Below are 25279 nucleotides of genomic sequence, written 5' to 3' on the forward strand. Positions count from 1 at the left end.
CCAGCCAGCTTGGGCCGCGGACGGGGGGCAGCTGCCGCCATCCTCAGCTTGGGCAACGTGCTCAACTACCTGGACAGGTACACCGTGGCAGGTGAGCGGGTGCCCCACCCAGCCCGAGAACCGGGACCCCCCGCCTGGAGGTACCCCGGGAAGCCTTTGGTCCCAGGGCCCTTATGTTCAAGCCGTGCGTGGGGTTTCTAAGGGCCCTGTTCTCAGGCACAACTAGACGAGTGAAGCCCGGTGAATCACGGGTCCAATCCGGGGCCCGCCCCCTGCCCCCTACCCCCGCCCCGCCAGGCCGGGGGCTAAAGGAGTCCCCATCCCTGGAGTAGCCCGTGCGTCCTCGCCAGCCCTTGACGTCCCATCCGTTGTCCTCTTCTCCGAGAGTCTCCTCTGCGTCTCTGTGTTCTCGCCTCCGTGCCCCCTCCCGCCCCAGCCTCAGGTTCCCCGGCCTCTCTTCCCCTTCCCCCAGCCCAGGCGGTCTGTCGGGGCCTTAGCGGGTCAGTTCCTTCCTTCCTCCGCCGCCTCCACTCCCCTGCGTGCGTGTGGCGAGTGCGCGCGCCCCTTGCGGGTGTGCGCCAGGGGAGACCGGGTGTGTGCGCGCGGGCGGCTCGGATCTGTGTGTGAGCGCGTGGCTGACAAAGGCTCGGGGCTGCGGGGAGCGGAGGGAGGGGCGGGGCGGGTCCGCGGCGCCTGGGGACCCAGGATGCGGTTTGCAGCTGGCCCTGGCTACAGGCCTGAAGACGCCTCCCCCTGCTCTATGGCGCTTGGGGCCTGGGGTGGGGCGCAGGCCACTGGGGCTGTTGAGGGGGCTGCCTGTCCCGTGGGAGCATCTCTGGGAACCAGCCTTGGGGAGGGGGTGGGGATCGATAGCACAGCTAGGTTCTGGTCCCAGATTTGCCCCTCGTGTGCTTGCTGTGTGACCTTGGGCCAGTCTCAGCTGGTGTTTGGGTCTGTTTCCCATTTGTGAGGTGCATGAACCCTGCGCCCCTGGGGGGTAGACAGGGTTCTGGGGTTCCAGCGGCTCACTCCCCCTCCCCCAGTTCTCAGGGGTCTGTGAGTAGGGCCCTTCCGCGGCCTGAGCTGCCTCTAGGTGAGAATGGTGTAACCTTGAGAGAAAAGCGCTCTGGCCAGGCTGGCATGAGGGGTTCCCTGTGGGAGGAGAGCAGTGACTCTACACACGGCACCCTGGCCCAGAACCTGCCTAAGTACGGCTTAGCAAAATCTGAAACAACAAAAAAAGAAAGAAAGGAAAGGAAAGAAAGAAAAGAAAAAAGACAGCAGGAGGAATTTTGGACAGACTGTAAAGAGAACTCTGTAGGTCGGGGGAGAGCCCTGGCGTAAACCATGTGGCCCTGGGTCCCCTTCCCTTCTCCTGGCCTCGGTCTCCTCTGTTGAATGGGGTTTTGCGTCAGGTAGAAGGGGAGAACTCTGGTGGGAGACCCTTGTCCTCCCGCTCTCCAGACCCCTTGGCTCTCCGTTCTCTCCCGTTCCAGGGAGCTGGAAGCAGGGACCAGTGGTACCAGTTTCTGAGCTGGGCCATGCCCAGGAGGCTCTTTCTTTGGAATGCTCAGGATGTGCTGCCTGGGACCTGGGAGCTTAGGTGTCACCCTGAAGTGGGGAGAAGTCAGAGAACGTTGGGGACTTCTGTGTACGGATGAGGAGACCGAGGCCCCGGTGCGGCCCGCATCCAAGATGGCCTGGGAGTGCAGATAAGGCTGGCATTAGGCCCCCCGGTAAGCCTCTGCCTGGGAAGAGACTTCCCACCCTCCAGCCGGCATTGAACGGTGCAGCTGCTGGCATTGTAACACTTGACAACTTGTTTTTTTCCGGCCCCAGACCACCCCTCCCTGGTATTCTCAGGGACACTGATTCTGCCAGGGACTGAGGGGAGGGGGTGGGATCCAGAGGTGTGGAGCTTATCTGCCCCCAGCCCTCCTTGGGTCCCAGAGTCAGCATGGGAGCACGAGATAGGAAATTTCGAGTGAATGGGTAAGGGGGGATGGACAGCGGCAGCTAAGAGGGGTGTGGGGCCATGGGGAGGAAGGCCCGGAAAACCCTGTGCAAACAGCAGCCAGGGCTATGCATCCCTCCCTGTCCCCGGCCTGGGCTCAGGCACCGCCCCTCCCCCAACACCCGTCAACAACGTACACAGATTTCCTCTCCGGATAAGCCTGGCTCCCTCTCCCTCTCTTTATGGCAGACTCCCCCATGCCCCTGCCCCCAAGTTCAGTTTTTAGGAAGATTGACTGTCTCTATGACAACTACTGTGGCTTGATGTGCTTGCAGGGGGAGGGCAGGGGAGTGTCATTCTAGACCTGAGTCCACCTGTTGCTGGCTGGCCCTGCTGGGACACAGGAGGGGAGGCAGACACTGAATTGCTCCGTCCTCTTTGATATTTGGCCCACCTGGCCCCTGAGAACCTCACCTGTGTGGCCCTGGCTTCCTTGTCAAAGAATGGAAGGCATTCCATTCTCTTTAAATCTGTCCTGTGCCTTTCTACTTTGTGGTATAGACCAACTCTCTCCAAAAGGAATACCATGCAAGCCACATTCACAATTTAAAGATTTCTAGGAGCCACATTGGAAAAGTAAAAAGAAATAAGTGAAATAAAAATATTTTATTCAACCTGCTATATCTAAATATTTCACCATGTCATCAATATAAAAGCTATTCACGGGCCATTCTGCTCTTTTTCTCATCCTGACTTTTAAACCTGGTGTGTAACCTACAGTTACAGCGCCTGTCTGTGGGGACTGGCCACGTGTCAGGCAGCAACAGCCACAGTGGCTGGGCCCACTGCCGTGGGCAGCACGGACGATGCCAGGGTTCAAGTCAGGCTCTTCAGCTTTCCAGCTGGGTGACCTTGGGGGTGACCCCTGAGCCTTCCGGGTCACCGCTTCCTCCTCTGCAGCTCCCAGGTTTGTGGAGTACACGAGGATGGTTCCAAGCACCTGGGCCAAGCAGACCCCCGGGAGAGCTCCGTCGTGTCCGCTGCCTTTCCCTCCCCCGTGCCTTTGCAGCCCTGCTGGCCCCTGGGCCCTTCCCGCGTCTGTGTGGCTCAGTCCCTTGCAGGTCCCTTTGAGAACCCCTCCCTCCCTTCGCCACCAGGCTGGTCTCCATCCTGCCTCTGCCCTAGTACTCCCAGCTAATTATGGCCTCTCCTCCTCCCCATGAGAACCCCCTGAGGGCAGCAGGCCTCAGAAGCTGGCCAGGAGGGCCCAGCCCTGGCTTCGGCGTTTCTTCCGGGGCTTGCTTCAACGGGATACGAGCGAAGGCGCCCAGAAGCCACCCCTAGATGCTTCAGCCCATCTCCTGGCGTGGACAGAGGAGGACAGGCACCTATTGGAGCTCACACAGTGAGAGGAACAGGACCGGGACTGCCCTGGGGCAGTTTTCTCTCGGTGGAGGTGGGGAGGGTGCCCCCTGCTTCTGGCCGGGGCCAGAGCCCTCCGAGCATGTGAACTTGAGCTCAATTTGGGAGAGGCAGTTTGAGGTCCCCTCGGGCACATGGCTCCTCCCGTGACCCCTACCGGCCTGGCAGCCCCCCAGTCGCCACTCTGAGCCCAGTCACGGCTGCCAGCTCAGGAGAAAGAGGGAGCTCGTCAGCTGGGGGCCTGGGGTCCTCTCTCCCCAGCTCTGCCTCCTTGTGCCGGCTCTGGGTTCCCACTCCTCCATCTGTAAAACGGAAGCCGAGCCAAGGGTGTAGGAGGCATCGCTCCGCTCCTGGAGCCGGGCCCAGCTGGAGGAGCTGGCACAGGCCTTGCGCGGCATTGGAGGGTGGCTCTGGGGAGCTGAGACCCTGCCCCAACCTCCCTGAGCCCCAGCGTTCTCTTCCTCTGACCCAGCCGGTGGCGGACCGGGTGCTTGAAGTTGGGCCACGCAGGGACTGGTGAGGAGAGGCAGAGCCCTGCCCTGGGGGAGCCCTTTTCTGCCAAGGAAGCCGAGACTGGTCTCCATGGCAACTGCTCACTAGCACAAACCCGGGAGAGCTGAGCACAGGGACCCAGCCGGGCATGCGGGCCTGGCAGGACACCTGAGCTGGGTGCAGGTGGGGGCTGCTGGCCTGGGGCTCCTGGCTCTCGTCTGCCTGCTGGAGTCTGTCTGGAGCTGACAGGGGGGGAAACAGAGGCCCAGGGTCCCCTGGCTGGGAGGAAGCCAAGTCAGGCTCCCAGCTCCGGGGCTGTGGATAAAGATGGTCAGCACCGCCATTGCCCTATGCCCTCGGGTGGCCTTGTCCCCTTGGGTGGCCCGGCCCTGGCCACCGCCACGTCAGCACTAAGTTCTGCCGGGCGGGGTGTCCCAGGGCCACATTCCAGAGGGCCTGTCTGGCAGGCCGGCACGCAGGTGAGCGGCCGGGCGGCCTGGAGTGCCAGCGCCCCAATGACTAATCGCCAGCACCCGTCCCCGCACCACCCGGCTGTGCTGCCGCCTGTCACAGGAAGTGCCCTGAAACATGCTACCTTGGTCTGCGGCCCAGGGCATTACGGGCCAGCTCCTGCCTTGGTTTCTCATTTTGTGAGGGGCTGGAAGGACTGAGCTGCTCAGAGGGGAGGGGCTGCTGTCTTTTCCCAGACAGGAAGTGGCTTTTGTTTCTGCCTGGGTGTGGGGGCCTGAAGTCCTGCGCCAGGCCCGGCCCTGCCAAGGGGGATGAGAGTAAGGGCAACAGAGACAGTCCCGGCGTGATCCACGGGCTCCCTGCAGGGCCCTGACTGTCTCCCCGCTGAGCTTCCTGTTCCTGGCGGTGCCAGACCCGCTGTGTCACCTAAGGCAGAGTCTGGCCCTCTCTGAGCCCTGAATGCACAATCCATGATTTTGTTGCTCCCTTTCTGTGGTCAGGATCTTGCTCCCAGGGGTCCTGTGAGGCACGTGGTGCCTTCTGAGCACCCCCCAGCTCCGCCTGCACCCTCCTTCCCCAGGACAACCAGGCCAGTTCCCCAGTGGCTGCAAGCAGCCGAGCTCAGTCCCCCCTGCTGGGTCTCAGTGGTGCCTTGCCCTCCTTCCAGAAGGCTTCCCCCGCTCTGTGGGCTGAGCCCAACTCCCAGCTTTCTACCACGTCCTTCAGCACACCTACCCCGTTTCGAGGGGCTGAGCTCCATCATCTGCACGGCCCTGTAGGCATGGGGGGCTGGCCCAGCTGGGGCCCTTGTCGAGCGGCTGAGTGGCAGGGCTGGCTTGACCCGGTCCTGCCTGACCCCAGCCCGTCCTTCTGGGCTGAGGGCCCTGGTAGGTTTGGATGACCCTGCTAAGGCCCAGGCCCTGTTGCTGGGCCAGTGCTGCCCTTCTGTCCCCGCCATACGGCGAGGTGTGGGCCCTGCGTCTCTGGGAGGGACATGGGGGAAGCGGTCAGGAGGGGCCCCATCTGCCCTGCCCTCAGCCCTGGTGGAGGGGTCTCCTTGCCCCCACGCGGGCAGAATGGCTCCTGGAAATTCAGGAGGTGATTTTCTGCTCTCCTCTGTGGGCTGTGAGGGCCTGGCCGTCTCCTGGCAGCTGGGAGGCTGGTGAAAGGGTCCCGGGGGAGTTGGGTGAAGGGCAGAAGCAAGAAGGGAGCAGCAGGGAGGCACCAGGCAGAGCTTAGAGGCTGGGGCTGGGGGGTGGGGTGGGGAGGCTCCCCCGCAGGTGTCCCTCCGCCGCCGTGGAGACTGGGCTGGGGTTCATGCCCTGCAGATGGCTGGCTGCACGTTCTCCTCATGGTCCCCTCACCGTCAAGCACGGATTTGCCAAACAGGGTCCTGGGAAGCAAGGAGCGCGATCAGGCTTTGTAGACCGTCCAGGGCTGCGCCTGGGAGGGGTGCCGTAGCTTGGTCAGTCGCTGTTTCTAGCAATCATAAGGGCAGCTGGTGTGGAGGTGGCGAGGGGCTGGTCCCAGCCAATTTTCTGCGGTCTGTTGGATGAGGTGGGGAGCACGGGCCCGCTCCTGCCTGGCTCTGCGGCCTCTATCCCATGTCACCTTCTGAATCTCCGTCTGCCATCTGAGAGGGTGGGCGCGGCCATGGGTCTCGGCCACCGAGGCAGCGCACAGGGAGGGAGCAGCCCTGAGGCCTTATCTCTCCCCCACGCCCCGGCCTCATCCTAGGTCTGCCGGTCAGGATAAGGGTGGCCCCAGTGGTCTTGGGGAGTCCCTGAGCCAGGACAGGGCTAGGGGCAGGGGCGGGGGGGCGCGTCAGGCAAGGAGTGGCTGTGCAGAGCCCCCAAATTACTAAGGCCGAGTCTGGTTCCAGGAAAGCTGGCCCCAAATGACAGACTAGAACCACGGGACAGAGGCCAGGCTGCCTGTCCCCGCCCACTCTGGGCACTGAGACTTGGTGGGAGGGGGTAGGGCTCTGAGCCCCGGGGGTCGGGCTGGACAGGGGTGTGTCCTTTCTAGGACCTGCAGAGAGGGAGTGGCGCGCCAGCTGCTGTGCTCTTCAGGGGCACGGCCTTCGAGTCTGGGTCCTCTAGGGAGGGGGCTCTGGGGCTGGGGGCCTCCGCCTCACAGTCCCTGTGGAGATGACCGCCAAGCCGTTCTGACAGTAATAACCCAGATTTGTCAGGCGACGTGGGGTAGGAGGGTTGGCGTAGGCAGGTGTGTGCATGACCAGTGTGGTGAAGACTTAGGGCACATGCGGCCGGGACCTGCAGGGGTCCTAGGAGCTGTCAGGTGGACGGTCAGAGCAGGGACCAAATGCTCCGGGAGATCACTCAGCTTCCCCCAGGGGATGGTGGCCGGAGGTGGCCCCACGGAAGCTCTGGGGCAGGTTAGAAGTGAGCGTACGTGAAGGCTGGTCCCGGCCTTCAGGGACTAACCTTGGCCAGTCCCCTGGAGCGGGGGCGGGGGGTGCCCGCAGGGCCAGCCTGTGGCTTGCAGCCCTAGCCGTCCAGAGCCAGGTCAGCAGAGCCAGGCCCTCAGGCTCCTGTAATTACCGGGGCGGGAGCTGTGGCTGAGCGTTGGAGCAGGGGTGATTCTTCTAGACTGAGCCAGCTCGGAGGCCTCCACAGAGGACCCCGTCCCTCTGAGACGCACCAACCAATGGCAGGCATGGCCCATCCCATCACATCCCTAGGCCCTGTCCTTCCAGCCGTCTGTCCCATTTTGGAGAAAAGAACAGTGACGGGGGAGCTCGCCCTGCTCTCTGGTCATGGCCTGGGGCTCCTGCCCCACGAGTTAGCGATCACTGATTGTATTTTATAACATTTACTGATTACCTGCTATGTGCCAGGCAATGTTCTAAGCACTTTATACACATTAACTCATTTAAACCTCACAACCATATGAAGCAGGTCTTAAAATTAAGACACAGAGAGGTTAAGTAACTTGGCTAAGGTCACACAGCAGAGTAAGTGGAGAAGCCAAGATTTAAACCCAGATGGTCGGCCTCCGGAGGCCATGCTCTTGGGAATTCAGCTAAGTTGTCTGCTGCTCTGAAAAAGGCAGGGTGAACGTGGGGTGATGATGCCTGTGTTTGGGGGAGTGCCCAGCCCTGGCTGACAAGGCAGGAAGAGACCTCAAGGTCATGTCGCCCCAGCCTTGCATCTGAGGCTGGTCTGGGCTGGGGGCTCCCGAGGTCAGTGTGATTTCCTCTTCTCCTTTGGGCTTGGTGAGGCCTCGGTGATAGGGGGGACGGGCCGTTATGGGGGGGACGGGCCGTGATGGGGGAGGTGGCCATGATGGGGGGGACCAGCCGTGATGGGGGGGACCGGCTGTGATGGGGGGGACCGTGAATATTCGTGTCCAGTCAGCTCTCGAGTTTACGGACACATCTTCAACAAGAGCTGCAGAGGCGGGGTCGGGGGTCGGCCCCCGGGAGACGTGACCTCGGGTCTAGGCCCTGGATACGGGTGGAGGCGGAGCCCCCCGGGAAGAGGGCCCGGCTGTCGTCAAGGCTCCCGAGCCGGCAGGTTGTGCCACGCACCGCACAGGGGCCTTGGGCCGCCAGGCCAGCAGCTTCAAGTCACCCCGGCAGCGAGTCAGTGCGTCCTGGGGTCTCACCTGGGTCGTGGCGGCCTCCCACGCTGGAAGTCTGGGCTTCGTTGGGGTGGCCTTAGGGAGTCGTCACCCTCAGCTAATCCAGGTAGCGCTGTGGTTGGTAGTGTTCCTGACCAGGGGTCGGGCCAGTGAATTCGGAGGAACTCATGGGTGACTCAGTTCTCACCAGAGTTGACAGCCCCAGGCCACGGTGTCAGCTCCTCGAGCCCAGAGCCCAGGACGCAGGGGGAAATGCAAAATGCACGTGAGGTCAGGCTGCAGAAGGGATGCTGGAGCCCCAGGAGGAGGCCGGGTGGCGAAGAAGAGGGGCTCTCTGGGGCGCACACATAGGGCTGCGGGAGGCAAGAGGGCTCTGGGCTGGGGAGCGCCACGGGGCTGCCCTGGGAATGGGGAAGGGGGCAGGACCGAGCCTCCGGGGGGATGGTTTCAGGGGAGTGATGGAGGGGAAGACACTGAGTTTTTGGGGGTCTTTTACGAACTTCAGCTGTGAAGGAGGGACCGAGAAGGAGGGGCAGGCAGAGGGGGCAAGTCAGGACTGTTTTCACCACTGGGGCAAAAGAGGGGTGTGCACATCTGTGGGCTGACATGCAGAAGGCAGAAGTGAGGCCCAGGCCGGGGGTGCCCCAGGGCCCAGGAGGCAGGAGGGACAGCTGGCCTTGGACAAGAGGCGAGACCCTTGGGGCTTGGGAGGGGTGTAACGGGGGGTCAGTGGGGGAGCACATTCAGACGCTTTCGCTGCTCCAGAACATTTTCTTGGGCCCGGGAGGAGGCCCCTGTGGGGACGATCCTGGCTGTGGGTCCGGAGAGGCTGGACTGACAGTCGTGGCTGTGGGGTGGCTGAGGGCTGCGTGTGGGCTGGGGGCCCCACTGTGCACGCCCCAGGCTGGTGGAGGGACTTGGCCTGGGCTGTAGGAGGCTGGTCCTGGGCGGGAGGCCCGTCCTGTGACCCACCAAACCTCAGCCTCCAGGAAAGAGGCTAAAAATAAGGCTGTGGTGGGAAGAAGGGAGGGGTGTGTGGGCCCGAGCCAGGCTGGAACCCAGAGGAAAATCCGAGACGACCGGCAAGCCGCTGTGACACATGCTTCCCGAGCCAGCGGATCTCACCGCCTGTGGCCGTAGCCCCTTCCTGCCCCATAAGAGGGAAAACAGCCCCTTACGGCTTCAGTGAGGCCCTGTTCCCAGGGAAGGTTCTTCCTGGAGCTCAGGCAGTGGACACAAGCCTGGGCTCCGGGGTGCTGGGGTCCTTTGTCTTGGGGTCTGGCCTGCCCAGGAGTTCCCAGGACGTCCATCTGGATGTGGAAAAATATTCTTCCCCCTTCCCAGGAGCTCTGTGTATCAGAGGAGGTCCGGGGAGGCTTCCTGGAGGCGGCGGCAGACCTGGGGCCTTGAAGAGCTGCGGGGGCGGACCACGACTGGTCAGGTGGCTAGGATGAGCCTGGGGCAAGAAGCAAGAGTGTTTGGATTTGCTGGGGACACAAGCTGTCTTCATGATGACCATTTTGATATGGCTGCCCCCCCCCCCACCGAGTGAGCCCCCTGCCCTCCTCTTGGCTATGGTCAGGCTCCCATTGCGCACGGCCCAGGGGTAGTCCTGCCCTCCTGCCATTGCCCAGGTGCACCTGTCCCTCAGCACACCTGACGTGTGCCAGTCTCTGCTCTGGGTTCTGCAGATGACCTGCCACCACCCTGTTCTGCAGCGGGTCCTGCTGGAGGGCGACGCAGCGTCCACTCACCCATCCGTCTGTCCACGAACGGCCTCTGTGGGCTGGCTGGGTGTCGGGCCCTGAGCTGGGGGGGTGACAAGAGCAAGGGACATGCAGAGACAGAACACGTTATGGTTTTTGCCGACAGGCCTGGTTTCCAGTCTCATGCCGGACCCTTGTGTGCCGTGTGACACAGGGAACGTGGGGTCGAGAACCCTACGTAGCCACAGGATGGCGGGAGCCTCTGCAGAGCCTCACCCAGCCCTTGGACCTTAGCGGCGACTGTGACTGCTGGCTCTTAGCTCCTAGCCACGGTGCACCCAAGGAGCGGGTGTCCGTGTCCCCGCGCACCCTCGTGTGACAGGTGCTAACACAAGAATGGACAGGGGAGCGTGCGGGCACCTGACTTATTGAGGGGAATGGGAGAGGGAGAAACCGGGAAGACTTCCCAGAAGAGGAGGCGCCTGAACTAGTCTGGAAGGAGCGGCTGGGACAGCACTGCCCACGGGTGGGCACTTGGGGGCCGTGAATAGTCTGGGAGGCTGGAGCATGGCAGGGGGGGCGGGTGGTGTCCTGAGGAGTGAGGCTGGCGGTGGGATCGGAGGGGCCGAACCCGCAGCCCGTGGCCTGCTGAAGGCCAGGGTCCTCGTCTGAGGCACTGGGGAGCCACGGGAGACGCTGAGGGTGTGAGCGAGGGAGGGGAGCGGAGGCCCCGGCTCAGACGTGGGCGCGAATGGGCTGCGGGGCTGGAGGGGAGTGCAGGTGGTTCTCCAGAGTCGGGCCCACGGTTGGCCCCGCCATCGCCATCCCATCGCAGGCCCGGGACAGGCCCCAGGCTTCCACCTTTGGGGCACAGCCACAGCCCGCCTAGGTTATTAAGTCATTAACTGGGCCTCGCACAGCCTCTTCATTACTGGTAATTATGGTAAACGCACTCAGCATTCACAAGGAGGAGGCCAGTGTCTCTCGGCTGTCAGGCCGAGTCCCAGGAAATGGCTCTCAGGGGGACAGCCTCGAAGGGAGCCTCTGGCAGGCCTGGGGGGGACAGTCTGCCCGCTTTCCTGCTGTATGACTTGGGGCGTTGGCTCAACCCGTTGTGCTTCAGTTTCCCTGTCTGTCCGGGGGTAATAGTCCCGGCCTCGTGGGGTCAGGCTCCGCAGGGTCACGCGGGGCTTGAACCAGTAAAGCAGTCACGGCTCCGAGATGCACACCAGGTGATCACGATGAGCTCTGAGGGTCCCCCGAAGGCAGGCCTGGTCCCTTCCTCAGTCCCCAGCATGGGGGGCTTCTGGGGCAACCCCCCCCCCCGCTCCTTTCTTCCTTATCCCTTCTCCGTGCACATGTGCGGTGTTCTGGGGCCCAGCCGCCTGCTGTCCTCAGAGATAAGCACAGCTGGGGGCTTGCTCAGGAGCCTGGTTGAGCTCTGGGAGAGGGGAGGGGGGTCCAGGAGGTTGCTGGCCCCCATGCGGCCGTGGCTCTGTCTGCCCATGGTTGTTGCTGACATCTAGTTCCTCCAGCTGTGTCTCCCCTGCTCCGCCCCCCCCCCCACCGATGTGCCAAGTCCTGATGGGAGAGCAGAGATGGCCAGGACTTGGGAGAAGGGCAGGCATGGCCTCGAGGGGTCCCCTTCCCCCCAAGAACCCTGCCTGCCTCCCTCTGCATCTCAGCTCTGGTGTCGGAAAAGTGGGGGTCCTGGTGATAACCCCGAGGACAGCTGGGTGAGCGAGTGCACGTGCAGGTGGGTACGTGTGAGTGCTGCCTGCCACTCCTGTGCCCATTCCTTGGCTGGAAGGCTTCCTGGCGGCTCTCAGGGGCTTTCTGGGCTCCCCGGAGGGCACGGGGGACACAGAGTTCCAGGCTGGCAGGTGCCTGGTGACCATGGAGGAGCCCTGCTTGTCTGTGCCTCCGGCCCCTGCTGTGGCCGAGCGAGGGGCTAGGACCCTGTCCTGGGGGTGAGCACGGGAGGCCTGGCCAAACTGGGCAGGGTGGCGTTCTGTAGATGGGGCCAGGTTGGGCCCTGCCGGGTGGGCGGAGGCCTGGGCTTGGCTTTGGGGTCTCCTAGGAGGGCTGAGGGGTAGGGGAGGCCGGGCATCACACATATGCACCCTCTGTCTTCCCCTCCCAGGCGTCCTTCTGGACATCCAGGAGCACTTTGGGGTCAAGGACCGAGGCGCCGGCTTGCTGCAGTCAGGTGAGGCCCGCCCCCCGCCCCCCAGGCCCCCCAGACCTCGTCTCTTGTGACTCGCGGGAAAGAACAGGAGCTTTTCGTCCACATCTCTCAGTTGTAGCTCACCAAAGACTCCCTTCCCCAAGCCCCTGCCTCTCTTCTCGTGACACAGACCAATAACAGCCTGAGGGGGCAGTGGAGAGTACAGGGGTGTGGCCACGGCCCACGGCCCTAGGGCTGACCCTTCTTTTGGGTCCTGGGGCCCCATCGACCTGGTGGCCCAGGTTCCATCCTGAGGGGGAGCACCTTAGCTGCTGGGCTGGATGGTGTCAGCAGAGGCTTGGTGACCCTGTCTCCGTGGCAACCCCCCCTCCAGCCCCCATTGCTTCCATCAGCCTCAGGCTGGGAATCCTCGCTTAGATGTCAAAGCAGGAAATCCCCTCGGTCATTCCCAGGGCAGGAGCCTGAGAGCCTGGGTCATGGGCTGCTGCTGGGCCTGAGGTCCTCTGCCCCTGGGCTGGGCAGTGTGGTGGGCCGTGAGCAGTTGTGCCACGTCTCCTTTGTCCCTGGCCGACCCCATCCGTGGCCCCAAGCTTGCTGTGTGGCCAGGGGCCCGGTTCCTTTGGCCCTGGAGTCCATGTGGCTGTGAGGCCCGGTCAGATGTGTGGGAGGAAGTCTGCATGGTCCGCATTCCAGTGCATGAACCCCTTCCCGGGCCTGGGCTCCCCGGGGAGGGAGGGGTGGAGGGAGCCAGCTCTGTCCAGGAACCCGCCTGACCTGTCTAGGTGGCATTCCAGGGAGGGCTGTGCCAGGCCTCCACACCCCGTGGGCTGCTAGGTCACCACCAGCCGCACACCCTGCAGCCTGGGCTCGTTCCCAGCTGGGCTCTGGGGCTCAGAGAGATGGTGTGATAGCTGCAGGCTCAGCCCCAACAGACAGCTGCGTGAGCTGGGATGAGGGGCAAGGCTGATGTGGCCAGCCCCTGCCTCTGCCCACATCACTCCCCCCAGGACATGCACCCGAACTTGTCCCCTGGCCCTTCCCCCCTTGCTGGGCCCCCCTGCGGGGCCTGAGCCAGTCAGCCGTCCCAGGACAGGTGCCTCCAGCCTCCTGGGCTCTGAGCACATGGTACCCGCCACTCAGCCTGGAAGAGAGAGTTCCAGCCAGGCCTAGCACGGAAGGGGGAGGCAGGAGAGAGCCCAGCTTTCCAGCCCCCACCCTCTGTGGCCCCTGAGTCACTGGGGACCCGGCCGGCTGGATCTCATCCCCTCCTGGCCTTGGCCTTGCTGACTGACAGGGAGCCAGGATCTGCCCCAGCTTCCACCACTGAGACCCCACCAGTGAGGGCAGGGCCAGCACAGCCCCCCGGGGAGGGTGGGAGGCTGTGAGGCTCTTGGGGCTGCTGTAATTATGTCCTCGGCCACCTTCCTGGCTGAGAGACAGATGGCACGGCAGCCCCCACCACCCCTGGCGACCTGGCTGCAGGTGGACTAGAGAGCCACCAGCATCATCCTCCCTGGTTCTTCCTCCCAGAAGCCCCCTTTGAAGGAAGCTTTCCTTCCCAGACGAAGGGCAGAGGTCGAGAGGAACGATGACTTGCGGGCCTGGGAAGGGGGTCCATGTAGGCCGTCCTCTTGGCGTGGGGATGGCACGCAGGGGGCCACGGGCTTGGAGAGGCCTGTCCTGGGGCTCTGAGCTTCCGGCGTGTCTGTTCTCAGGGTGGGTGCCTCTGGGCTGTGGTCTCTCAGAGCCCCTTACCCCGTGGCCTTTACCCTACCACCTACCCGGACTGGCCGCTGGAGCCTAGAGACCAGGCAAGCGAGACCAGGCTGCGACTCAGTGGGCAACCAGGCAAAGCAGCTAATTGGCCGGGGCCCCAGGCACCTGCCTCTTCCCCAGCCCCTGATAAGGTCGGAGCCAGGTGGAGAGCGCCGGCCGGGTGCTGCTGTTTGCCCAGATCAAAGGGCGAGGCTGTGAGCAGGGTTTTCTGCTTTTTGTGAGTGCCAGGGGCAGCTGTGCCCAGAGACGGGTGGGGGGTGGCTGAGGGTCAGGCCTGGGCCTGCCCCTGCCGTTTCCCCTGGGATCAGATCTTGAGAGCGGGCTTGGGAAGAGCCTGCCTTCGGCAATCCCCTTGCAGATCGCTGCCAGCCCAGAGCCGGGCTCGAGTCCCTGCAGGAGCCGGAGCTCGGCCTCCGTGATGACAGCTCTTGCTGTCCTGGGAAACCAGGGGCATCCAGAGCCCACACCCAAAGGGCGGCTGGTGCTGGGCCCCCTGCTGGCCAGGCCCTGGGCTGGGCTCTGCCATGGGCTCTGTCCCTGCATTCCAGCGGATTCCCTCTCTCCGTGGGAACGGAGAACGTGTCCAGTCACCACCAGGCACAGGGGGGCACTGTGGGGGCCTGGGCGTTGGGGGGGGATGGCAGCAAGGCTGCACCTGGCTCTGCCCGGTGGCAGGTGGATAAGACTTCCCCGAGGACGGGACATTTGAGTAGCGCTTTGAAGGATGAGTTAGAGTTTGTTCGGGGTACAGGACGCCCAGCCCGCCTCCTTCCCCCACTCCGAGCTGGATAAAAGATGCCAAGAAAACACTGAAATTACATAGCTGAGCTCGAAAGCCCAAGCTAGCAGGGGAATTCCCAGGTGCCAGACGAGGCGAATTGAACCGAAAAACAGGAGTGGGCGCTGGTATTAAAGCCAAGTGGTGCAGAGCGCCTGGGGACCAGTATCTGTCACAGGATCTTGTTACGGTATTTTCAGTGTAAACATCTTTACGATGAAAAATGTTAAATATACATAAAAAGCCGAGAAGTGCGATGAAACTCCACAGAGCTCTTGGGCCCCGCGTCCAGGCTCCGGGGTTTCTTTGCTCTGAGGGGGGCCCGTGCAGCCTCGGCTTCCAGCGTCGCATGGTGACTCGGTTTCCCCCCAGAGCCCGGGCAAGCTCCCCGATTTCTGGCTGTGCCCCCAGGCCAGTGGCAGTCTCTCTGTGTGGGAGGACGTGTCCATCTGGCTCTGGCTCTGTTTCCAGGCCCTTCCCCACGTAGGACCCCGGGGGGGGATCCAGAGCTGCCCCTCAGGGGAGCCTTCGGGACCTGGGGCCTGCGTGGGACTGCAATGGCAGTGCCTCTGAGGACAAACTCAAACCGAAAATGAGCAGAGCCCCCAGGGAGGGTGCCAGGCGATGCTGGAAAATGGGGAACTGACCCTCAGCGAGTCCGGGCAAGAGATCTGCCTTTAGGGTTTCAGGGTTACGCGAGCTCAGTTTCTTGAGCTCCATAGAAAGAGCAGAACTCACGAGACAGGAGCAGCACCTTCCTGAAGGAGAACAGGGAGCTGCCACTTTAGAGACTTCAGTTCAAAATTCTGGAAATGAAAAGCGTAAGCACAGAAATTGAACAACGAAACGATTAGACCCAGTCGAAGAGAAAATTAGCAAATCAGAAGATGGGTCTGAGGAAAGCAGCAGGTGGGGGAAGGGGAGCGGGAGTCAAAGCTCCGGTGACTGGAGGATGGCGTATGGGGGGCAGTGGAGGGCGGGGAGGCTAACGGGGCAGGGTGAGCTGCCAAAGGCAGCTGGCTTTCGTTTGGGGTAGCAGGGAGCCAGAGAAGGCTTTGGGGTGGGCGGGTCCCTGTCAGACGTTCTCTCCGGGGCCCAGCGTGGTGGTGGACAGGAGAGGGGAGGCAGCTCGGGGGCTGTGGTTGGAGCAGTCACGAGGATGTTCCAGAATGGGGATGGGGGCAGAGTGGGGACAGGGGACAGAGGAAGGGCCAGCTCAGACTGAAACCAGACGGCAGCTCTGCTTTGGGGCACTCTCCTTCTGGCCTCGCTCCCTCCCCACTTGGTCCAGCAAGGCTGTAGCCAGGCTGCCCCCAGGGACTGTGCCCCCAGGCCGTCCTGTCCCATCTCCCCGAGGCCCAAGGGGCCAGCCCAGGGCTTCTGTCCTGAGCAGTGGCAGGGAGGGGGGGTTCCCATTCTTCCTGCGGGAAGTCTGCATGCGGTGATGGGGCCGGGCTGTCCTGGGTCCTCCCCATCATCTGGCTGCCTGGGCGTCCATCCTCCACGTCCTGTGGGCAGAGCCTGCCTGAGTAACCCTCCCTGCCCACAGGAGATGGAGGATGGTAAGTCTCCCCAAATAACAGTTTGGTTAGATTTGGACTTCGTAAAAATAGCCCTGGTTCAACTCAGGCTGGGCAGGGGGGCTGGACCTGAGCTCCAAGGCCACTGTGGGGGAGCCCAGGGGTCCCTCGGCCACTCCAGCTCCAGGACCATCTTCTGGGGTTAGGGCCGAGTGCACCCCGAGAGGGGCTCGGCAGCCCCACGGGCGGGGTCAGAGGGGAGCCCTCAGCAGGGGGTCCTGGATGCCTGGGTGTGGACCCCTCTGCAGGCCGCAGAGAAGGCCCTCAGCCGGCACGCTGCCCCTGGGGCTCAGGAGACTGGGCAGCCCCTTACTGACCTCTCTCCAGCCCTGTGGGGCAGGGGTACCACCCATCCCACAGAGAGGCTCTCGAGGCCCTTCCCCCTCTGCCCTGGCTCCCTGCCTGCGGGCCCCATTGTCCCCGACCTGTGGCCTCAGCACACGTGAGCTGCTGAGGGCTTCCCCGCACCCGGACCACAGGATGTCCTCGTGTGGGAATTGCTGGGAAGGCCGCTGGCTGCCCAGAAAGCTCCCCTCCAACAAAGACTGCAGGGCTGGGAGTGGTGGGCGGGGGGAGCTTCTAGCCCCGCTGTCTTTATTTCCAGCAGAGTGGCTGCTGGCCACATACACCTCTGCACCCCCGCCAGGGACCAGGGTCCTCTGCCATTCCTTCTGCCGGGAATGCTTTTCCTTCTCTCCCTGCCCTGATGGTGTTCAGGCCCCCAGGCCGGCCCGGATGGGTCCTCTCTCTTGTCTGCCCCTAGCACCGGGGTGGAGGGGGGCGGGCTGCAAAGACAGATTGATTGCTGTCCCTCACAACCCTGGACACCCTTGTCCCCAAGGGTCCAGGCTCAGGAGGGTTGCTGTGTCCAGTGGCCCAGCTCTAAAATGGGATGATGTGGTGGAGCTCGGTTGGGGCCAGGCAGTGAGGACAGGATGTCTCTGCTCCCACAGAAGCCTTACCTGCGGTCCTGGACTGCCATCCTCTCAGACGGGCCAGCAGAGAGCCAGGGGTCTGCTCTGCTGCGGGGAGCAGGTGGGGATGGCCCAGGGCAGCTCTCTCCTTGGACCTGTCCACCCTCTCTTTGAAGGAGGAGAGCGGACATGCCGTGGTTGTCCATGGGCTCCTCCAGCGCCTTCCCCTGCTCTGGCCTGGCCCACCTTCCTGCTGTCCCCCTCCCCCATGCTGCAGTCTGTAGTGTGATTTAGAGTGAAGACCCTGGAGTTAGACAGATGGGGTTTAATGTCTGGCTCAGCCACCCAATGAGCTGTGTGACATCACACCTTTCGGCCTCTGTACCCTTCCTGTGGGATGAAGAGACTAGTGAGGGACAGTGGGGTGACCAGTGCTTAGGTCCAGGGCGCGTGCTCAGACCCGCGACAGTAAGCGTTCCGTAACAACAGCCGAGGTTCTTGGTAACAGTAAGCACCATGCCTCCTTAGCCCTCATGCGGTATTGCCGATCAGACTTGTGATTTACAGTGTATAGTCCTGGTTTTAAGAAGGCGCATCCTGGTAAACTCCTATGCACCCTTCAATGCCCTGCTCTGATGTCACCACCTCCATGACGCCTCTCTTCACTGTCCTTGGCCCTCCTTGCTGGTTTCCTGGCACTTTAGCCCCTTCAAACTGGGCAACCCATGGACAGGGGTCACTCTGACTCTGATTCTTTTTGCCCACCCCACCCCCCAGAACAGAAGGAACGATTCTTCTTCCTCCCCTAATATGTGTAATCCTGACGAGACCCACATCCTGGTCTGATTGCAGGCAGGTCCTGGGAGGCAGGCCCAGCAGGAAAATTCTTTTTCTAAATATGAGGAAGTAATTTCTGTGTTGAGTAATCTAAACAAGGGCCCCGTGTTGACGAGGCCACGGGCTTTGGGCAGGGCCTGGCATCAGGCACCTTGTGCGCTCTTACCCCACACTCCAAGCAGCCCGAGTGGCTATTTTTATCTTCCTTTTACGGATGAGGAGCCTGGCCCGTGAGAGGCAACAGATTTTCAGGAATCGTGGGAGCTGGTTACACATGACCATTACCAAAAACTAAGTTATGGAAATGCAGAGCTCAATGTCTCACGGTCACAAGCGAGGTGGCGAATGCTCAAACTTTGTCACTCGCTGATCACTGCATGGCGCTCGGCCGTCACCTGTGCCGCCGAGGCTGTTTGCCGCCCCTGCCCCTGTTCGGTGGGAGTGTCCGTGCCGCGTGTGACCGCACACCCCCTCCTGACTCAGTGGCCTGAGGTCAGCCATGGTGGGCGTCTTCACGCCACGCCAGCTGGCAAACCCCCCCGTCGGGGTCCCCGCCACCCTCACCCCCAGTTTTTTGGAGAGCTAGTTGTTGAACATGGATCAGCACAGCACTGAATGGAGGAACAGAGAGGTAGCGACCTGCTCGAGGTCACCCAGCTGGGGAGGGGCAGAGCTGACTCTGAGCCCAGGCAGGGTCCCTGGTGCCCAGATCCACGCCCCTCGATGCTGGTTCTGCCCCAGGCCCTTGTGCCCCCAGCAGCCGCACACTCACCGTCCTGCTCACCAGGACGAGGGGAGACCGTCACCTTCCTCCAGCCCAGCCCTCACCCTCAGTCACCTCGTCCATCCCTCCTTCCCGCCCCCTCTTTCTCTTCTTCCCACCTGCCGGCATCAGGTCTGAGGGAGAAGCCAAGCCCGCATGTGCGGTCAGAGCCCAGCCAACTGGCCACCTCGTCTGCCCACCTTCGGCCTTTGTCTGGCCATCTGCCCGTCAGCTGTGGGACGGCCTTCCAGGGGGAGCAGCTTTGCCCCCTGACCCCTAGGGCCTACCCTGCCTTGCTGGGCCTCTCTGTCCCACCTGGGGCCCCAAGGCCCTGCCCGTCACTGGCAGTGGCATCCCCACGGAGTCCTCGGAGACGCTGCTGCTCTCTTGTTCTAGAAGAGCAAACCCAGGTCATGTCCCTGCCCTGCTCGGCATCCCCCAGGGTTTTCCTTCTCAGCCATGGAAACCACGGTCACCACAGTGGGCCGTGAGGCCCTGCCCCATCTGGCCTCTCCCCTCCGTCCCTCTGCTCCAGCCATGCTCCCTCTTTGCTGTTCTTCAGCTATGCAAAGCATACTCCTGCCCCAGGGCCTTTGCACTTGCTGTTCTTGCCCCAATATTTGCATGATTTGTTTCCTTAGCTCCTCCAGGTCTTTGCTGAAGTGTCACCTTCTCTGACCCTTCTGTTTGAAGTCATAGCATCTGCTTTGTCTCACACACTTATTTCCCGTCTCCTGTTTCTGCCCTGTGACCCCCCCTTAGCACTTGTCACCGTCTGACACACCACAGTTTGTGTTTTATCACTGGTTTCTTCTGCCCAAGAGGGCAGGAATTTTTGTCTGTTTTGCGGAATGGACGAATGAGTGAAGGAACAGAGACCGTGTCTGCAGGTGTCAGGGAAGGGTCTGCTGCGAGTGAGGGTGGGAGTCCTGGGGCTCCGGGCCCAGTTCTACCCTGATGTGCTGTGTGACCTTGGGCAGGTCCCTTCCCTCGGTGACCCTCTTTCCCAAGTATAATAAGGAGAGCAGTGTGAGACGTACGAGGAACGGGGGCTCCGGAGTCAGGGTATCGAAGCGCAACGGGACTTTTGCTGCCAGCGGGGCCTTGGGCCAGTCTCCTCCCCCCACTTCTGCGAGGTGGGGTGGGGTTGGAGCATACCCACGATGCCAGGGGGCGAGCTCCTGGCACAGCTCCTGGCGTGTAAAATGCTCAACACATCAATCTTCACTGTTTGATGCGTCCCCCAAGGGCTCGCCCCCTGGACAAGCTGGGCCCGCAGTGAAGTGGGAAGGGCTGCAGGAGAGCCCTCCCCTGGGCCCAGGCCTGGCCGAGGTGGGCCTCCTGGGGCTGGCTCCTCTGCCCCTGGCCCCAGCCGAGGGCTGTCCGCTGGACCCTGGGCTCGGGCGGGCAGGTTCCTGGGCTCGGGCCGGGCGGTGCGGCCCCGGGTGCAGCTGGGGCCCCTGCCCCGTCACGCTCTCCCCTCCTGCACAGTGTTCATCTGCACCTTCATGGTGGCCGCCCCCGTCTTCGGCTACCTGGGCGACCGCTTCAACAGGAAGGTGATTCTCAGCTGTGGCATCTTCTTCTGGTCGGCCGTCACCTTCTCCAGCTCCTTCATCCCTCAGCAGGTGAGGCCCGTCGGGCTTCCTTCCCGGCATCCGTGCACACCCCCGCGTCCCGCTCCCTCCAGCGCCGGCTGCCTCACTGACCGGTCTTCGTCCGCGCTGGGCTTCCCGCCTCTTTGCTCGACCCTGGGCGGCATCTTCCAAGTGCAGTGGGATGAGGGGTCTCGGTACTTCGTGAGCTGGCTCTGCAGACAGGGAGGGCCTCCCCGCTGCTGGCCGGAGCCGGGGAACTCGCAGGCGGCCTGTGCGGCCTCCTCTTTCTGAGCTGCCTCTGATTCTGGGAGGAGCAGCAGAACCAGTCTGGTCTAGGGGTCAGGGCCCTGCCATCATCTCGCTGTGTGACCCCAGGTGAGTCACTACGCCTCTCTGCGCCTTGCACAGTTTGCTTCTTTGCTGGTGTTTTTTTTTAAGTCAACTCCATGCCCAGCGTGGGGCTTGAACTCATGACCCCGCGGTCAGGGGTCACGTGCTCTACTGAGTGAGCCAGCCGGGTGCCCCGTACGGTTTGCTCTTTGTGCAATAGCCAGCTGACTGCTCGGGTCAGAGCCCTAGGGCGGCAGGCAGCACTGCTACATAACGATGTTCTGGGTCTGAATGTCCCAGCTGCTGTCCACGCAGCCCTGTGATCGGAGCGCCCCCGTTTCTGCAGCTGTGAAATGGAAAGACCTCAGCTCGAAGGTTTATGGTGCTCAGACCCTGGAACGTGGCAGGATGCAACAAGTCAGTTTCTATCCTTTCTTCCACGAGGCTGACATGTTGCCTTGAGAGGTAGTGAGTTCCCATCACTAGGGGTGTCCAAGCAGAGGAAGGACATCTCGTGGTGCTTGCTGTGGAGACACAGGAGGAAGGAGAGAAGACCAGATCTGTCCTCAAGGAGCTTTGGGCCTCGGGCATAAAGGGAAGAGCGTGTCCGTCCTTGCGAGCACCCAGGCTGGGTGTGGGACGACGGGATGGGAGCCTCCATGTGCACAACCTTCACGACGTGCAAAGTGCTGGCAGTCCTCACTGAAGGGAGAGCAGTCTCTCGAAGTCCATGGGGTCAGGGAAGGCTTCCTGGAGGAGGTGGCATTTGAGCTGGGAAGGCAGGACAGGGAGGTGAGGATAGGCAGAGGGAGCAAACCCATGGAAACAGTCATGGTGGGGTGTGTGGACGGGTCCCCACACCAGTAGAGTGCTTTGGCTGGAAAGGAAGGCAGGGGCCAGGTCATGGAGAGCCTCGAAGGCCAGGCTGGAGGGTCTGGTCTTCCTCCTGAGGGCAGGGGTGAGTCAGAATGACATAGAGTGGAAGAGGCTGGAGGCAGGGGCAGAGGGACCAGCAGGTTTGGGGTACAACTTCATGGAGGACAATCAGGCCCAGGTGGGCTCCAGGCCATCATCAAGAATGGGGCCTGGACTAGAAGCCTCTGGGCCCCTCTGGGCCTTGCCCTGCCCCTGGCCAGGCCCCTGGTCTTCTGACCCACAGTGCCACTCCTGGGATGGAGCCACGAGTCCGGGACCGCAGTGCTGGCGGGTCTGGGGGTGTGGGTGGGCGGGCGGGCGGGTGCAGAGAGACGGATCACCCCAGTTGTCTGTGGACTCACAGCCCTCACAGTCCGAGCCCCACGGGGTTCTCGATGGGCCTGGGCAGTGTGATTCTGAAGTTGACTTGGCAGAGCAAATGCCCAAGAACAGCCAAGAACGTGGTGAGGAATGACCGTGGAAGGGCCTTGCCCTGGCGGTCCCCACGGCGTGCTATTCTAACCCAAACAGCGGGCCGGCCGTGAAGCCCTTTCCGCGGGGGCCCAGCATCAGGTGACAGGTGCACTCGGGCAGCATCGCCTGTCACTCCGGGTGAAGCTAAGGTGTATTTCAAAATAAGTTCCAGACAGGTGAAAACAAAGTAGAAAGCAACATATAAACATCTAGAGCTACGAATTAACAAGAAAAAGCCAAATAACCCGGCAGGAAAGTGGGCAAAGGGTGGTGAACGCAGCAACTCCAGGAGGAGACGGTGCTCGACTCCAGTCGCCAGGGAATGCAAATTGAAACGGCAACGAGCCGCAGCTTCACACCCATCAGATGGGCCGCAGCTAAGCGGGCTGCAGACGCCAAGTGTTACCCAAGCTGCCGTTGACAGTGTGACTTGGCGGGGCCCCTTCGGAGGGCGAAGCGCCGGGATTCCGCCGAACCAGCGCGCGTCCCTGCCGCCGACTTCGAGGCGCACTCCCCAGGGAGGAGCCCCAGCCCGCAGACACGGACACGCGTGCCACGGCGTCGTGAAGGTCTCGTAAGAGGACAGGCGGCGTGCGCGGCGAGACCCTGGGCCGCAGGAGCATGAATACATCAACGGCAAGCGGCGTCCGCGGGCTTCCGGAACACGCGAATGAGGGCGCAGCGAGCCGCGGGGCGGGAGGCACGGCATGAGCCCTTTGGGGTGCACGTGTTGAGAGCGTGCGGGGGACGCGGTGCTGCTGTACGCGTGTGCAGGACAAGGTGGGGCCGCAGCGTAAGGGAGGAACCGTGTAGCGGTTCCTGGGGGAGGCGTGGGAGAACGAGGAGATCCGACATAGCGAACGAGCTATTAGGGAATATCGTCATCGTGTTGGGATGGGGCAGGCCCTTCTGAGCAGGACGTGCCATCCAGACCCCATCACGGGGACACCACCAGGCTGGACAGCGTCGGAGAAGACCCCACAGACAAAGTGGAAGGCAAGGTGACCAACAGTGCTCGTTGCGTGTGTCATAAAGGGTCAGGACCCGCGATACATAAAAAGCTCAGAGGAATCAAGACAGCCCAATGGCAAAGTAGGCAAAGGCAGTGGGCAGCTGAGCCCGAGAGAGGGGCTAGGTGAGGAGGTGGGGAACACAGACACGGAGGTGAGGCGCAGGGCTGGACGGGCGATGCAGGGGGCGGGCCCGGGCGGAGAAGGGCAGAGGGAGACCCGGAGGAGGGCAGCGTGTGGGCAAAGCTGGCCGGATGGCTGGTCAGGGTGGGGCCGGGGAAAGATGACCAGGCTGGGTTCTCAGGCCCTGGGCAGCTGGGGGACGGAGGGGCCGGGTCCACATCAAAGGGGGAGGACTCTTGGCAGCGGGCACAGCCCCACCCTTCTCAGCTGGGGTTCGCTCTTTGATGTGTGTGTGTTGGGGGGAGTGCAGAGCCCACGGGCTGCCCTGCCCGCTCCTCACGCACACGGGGTCCTCCGTCAGCTGCCAGGGGTCCTCCGGCCTGGAGCCCAGGGAGGAGGTCTTGCCCTTGGGGGGGCAGTGGTGACACCGAGGGGCCTGTCTGGGCCACACGTGCAGCTGTCGACCTGTAGAGCCGTGGCCAGCACCCCGCTGTGGCCGGCGGTCAGGCCCTGCCCGCTGCCCGGGCTGCTGGGCCCGCGGGGGCTGGGCCGCGGCGTGGGGACCGAGGGTGAACCCCACCTTCCCCGCCTCTCCCGCAGCACTTCTGGCTGCTGGTCCTGTCCCGGGGCCTGGTGGGCATCGGTGAGGCCAGCTACTCCACCATCGCCCCCACCATCATCGGCGACCTGTTCACCAAGAACACACGCACCCTCATGCTGTCCGTCTTCTACTTTGCCATCCCGCTGGGCAGGTGAGGGTCCCCGCACATGTCCCACCGCTCCCTGCGCCTGAGGCTGGGCTCTGCCGCCCAGATGCGCGGGGGCCGGCCTTGGAGCAGCGCCAGCAGGCGGGGTGGGTGGCGGGGGGAGGATGGCCTGCCTCGCAGACCGGTGGGCGCCCCCGCCCCCGCGCGCGGCCTGACGGCGCCGTCCCCTCCGCAGTGGCCTGGGCTACATCACAGGCTCCAGCGTCAAGCAGGCGGCCGGAGACTGGCACTGGGCCCTGCGGGTAAGGACACCCCGGATCAGCCCTCGCCCCGGGTCCCCCACAGACTCGGACAGGGCCTTGGCCTCCAGGTCCCCCGAGATTAGTGCCCTGTGGCCTCAGGGGCCCGGGCGGACAGGACGAGGGATGCCTCCCACGTGTCAGGACATTCCCGGCCTGTGATGGCATGTCCTGCTGGAGCCTGGCCCTGTGTTAGGGGGAGGCCGAGACGCGACCTCGGCGTGGGGGCCCCCGGGGTCTGGAGCCCCTTCCTGTCCTAAGGGAGGATTCAGGCGAGTCTGCCAAGGCCCCAGGACAGTGCAATCAGAGGAAACAGAGATCCCCAGTCTCGCGGAGGAGCGGAAGCTTAAGACAAAGTGGTGGGGGGGGGGGGGGGGGGGGGACGGGCCTCCCTGCTCTCCAGCGGGTGGGGGGCTCCTGTCTCGCAGGCTCTGTTCCTGACCTTGGGCCGCACGTGGGGAAGACTGCGTGGGTGGGCCCCTCCCCCTCCCCCTCCCAAGCCGTAACCTTCCTGCTTATCATCAGGAAGCATCGTGCCCGCCAGGCCCTCCCCAGGTCCCCTCGCCCCCTCCTCACCATGGGTTCAGAGTCGGTCCCTCTGTGTCTGTCCTTCTTGCCGTTCATCATCCGTCCTTCTGGTTTTCCACCTGTTAATTCATCCAGCGGTCTGTCCCCCGTCCTCCATGCATCCCTGAGCCCCCTCCCGCCGGGCCCCCTGCTCGGCCTCCCTGCTCTGGACGGCCCCTGCTCTGGACGGCCCATTGGGAGCTCCCGGAGGCTCAGCGGTGGGACAGGGCCGACGTGGCCTGGGTCCTACCATGTGCTCCTGCCCCACCAGGTGTCCCCCATCGTGGGCATGATCACAGGCACGCTCATCCTCGTCCTGGTCCCGGCCACCAAGAGAGGCCACGCCGACCAGCTCGGGGGCCAGCTCAAGGTGCACAGCTCGTGGCTACGGGACATGAAGGCCCTGATCCGCAAGTGAGTGCTGCCAGGAGGATCTGGAGGGAGGGGCCGGGGAGGAGAGAGGACCCTGGCTGCGGGCTGCCCTGGTCTCTGCTGCTGCGGTGCTCGAGGTGCTCCTCACCCCTGGGGCGGAGACCGAGGGGGCGGGTGAGGGCGGCCTCGGGGGCCCCTCTCAGTGCCGCTGCTCCGGCCTCTCCCCAGCCGCAGCTACGTCTTCTCCTCCCTGGCCACGTCGGCCGTGTCCTTCGCCACAGGGGCCCTGGGCATGTGGATCCCACTGTACCTGCACCGTGCCCAGGTCGTGCAGAAGACGGCGGACACGTGCAGCAGCCCGCCCTGCGGGGCCAAGGACAGGTGGGGCCGGGCCGGG

The 25279-nt window shown here is 63.2% G+C and overlaps 1 protein-coding gene across 1 annotated transcript in view; it reads left to right on the forward strand.

Annotated features, from left to right (window-relative positions):
- SPNS2 (sphingolipid transporter 2) overlaps positions 1-25279 on the forward strand; it is a 32162-nt gene that overhangs the window by 1887 nt on the left and 4996 nt on the right. Inside the window, exons 2-8 of the mRNA XM_034647261.1 lie at positions 5-91; positions 11795-11860; positions 19979-20115; positions 23538-23689; positions 23880-23946; positions 24782-24924; positions 25111-25263. Of these exons, the coding sequence (XP_034503152.1) occupies positions 5-91; positions 11795-11860; positions 19979-20115; positions 23538-23689; positions 23880-23946; positions 24782-24924; positions 25111-25263 (805 nt within the window). The remainder of the gene's footprint in view (positions 1-4; positions 92-11794; positions 11861-19978; positions 20116-23537; positions 23690-23879; positions 23947-24781; positions 24925-25110; positions 25264-25279) is intronic.

This window comes from Ailuropoda melanoleuca, chromosome 17, assembly GCF_002007445.2.
Source record: "Ailuropoda melanoleuca isolate Jingjing chromosome 17, ASM200744v2, whole genome shotgun sequence".
NCBI classification, from domain to species: Eukaryota; Metazoa; Chordata; class Mammalia; order Carnivora; family Ursidae; genus Ailuropoda; species Ailuropoda melanoleuca.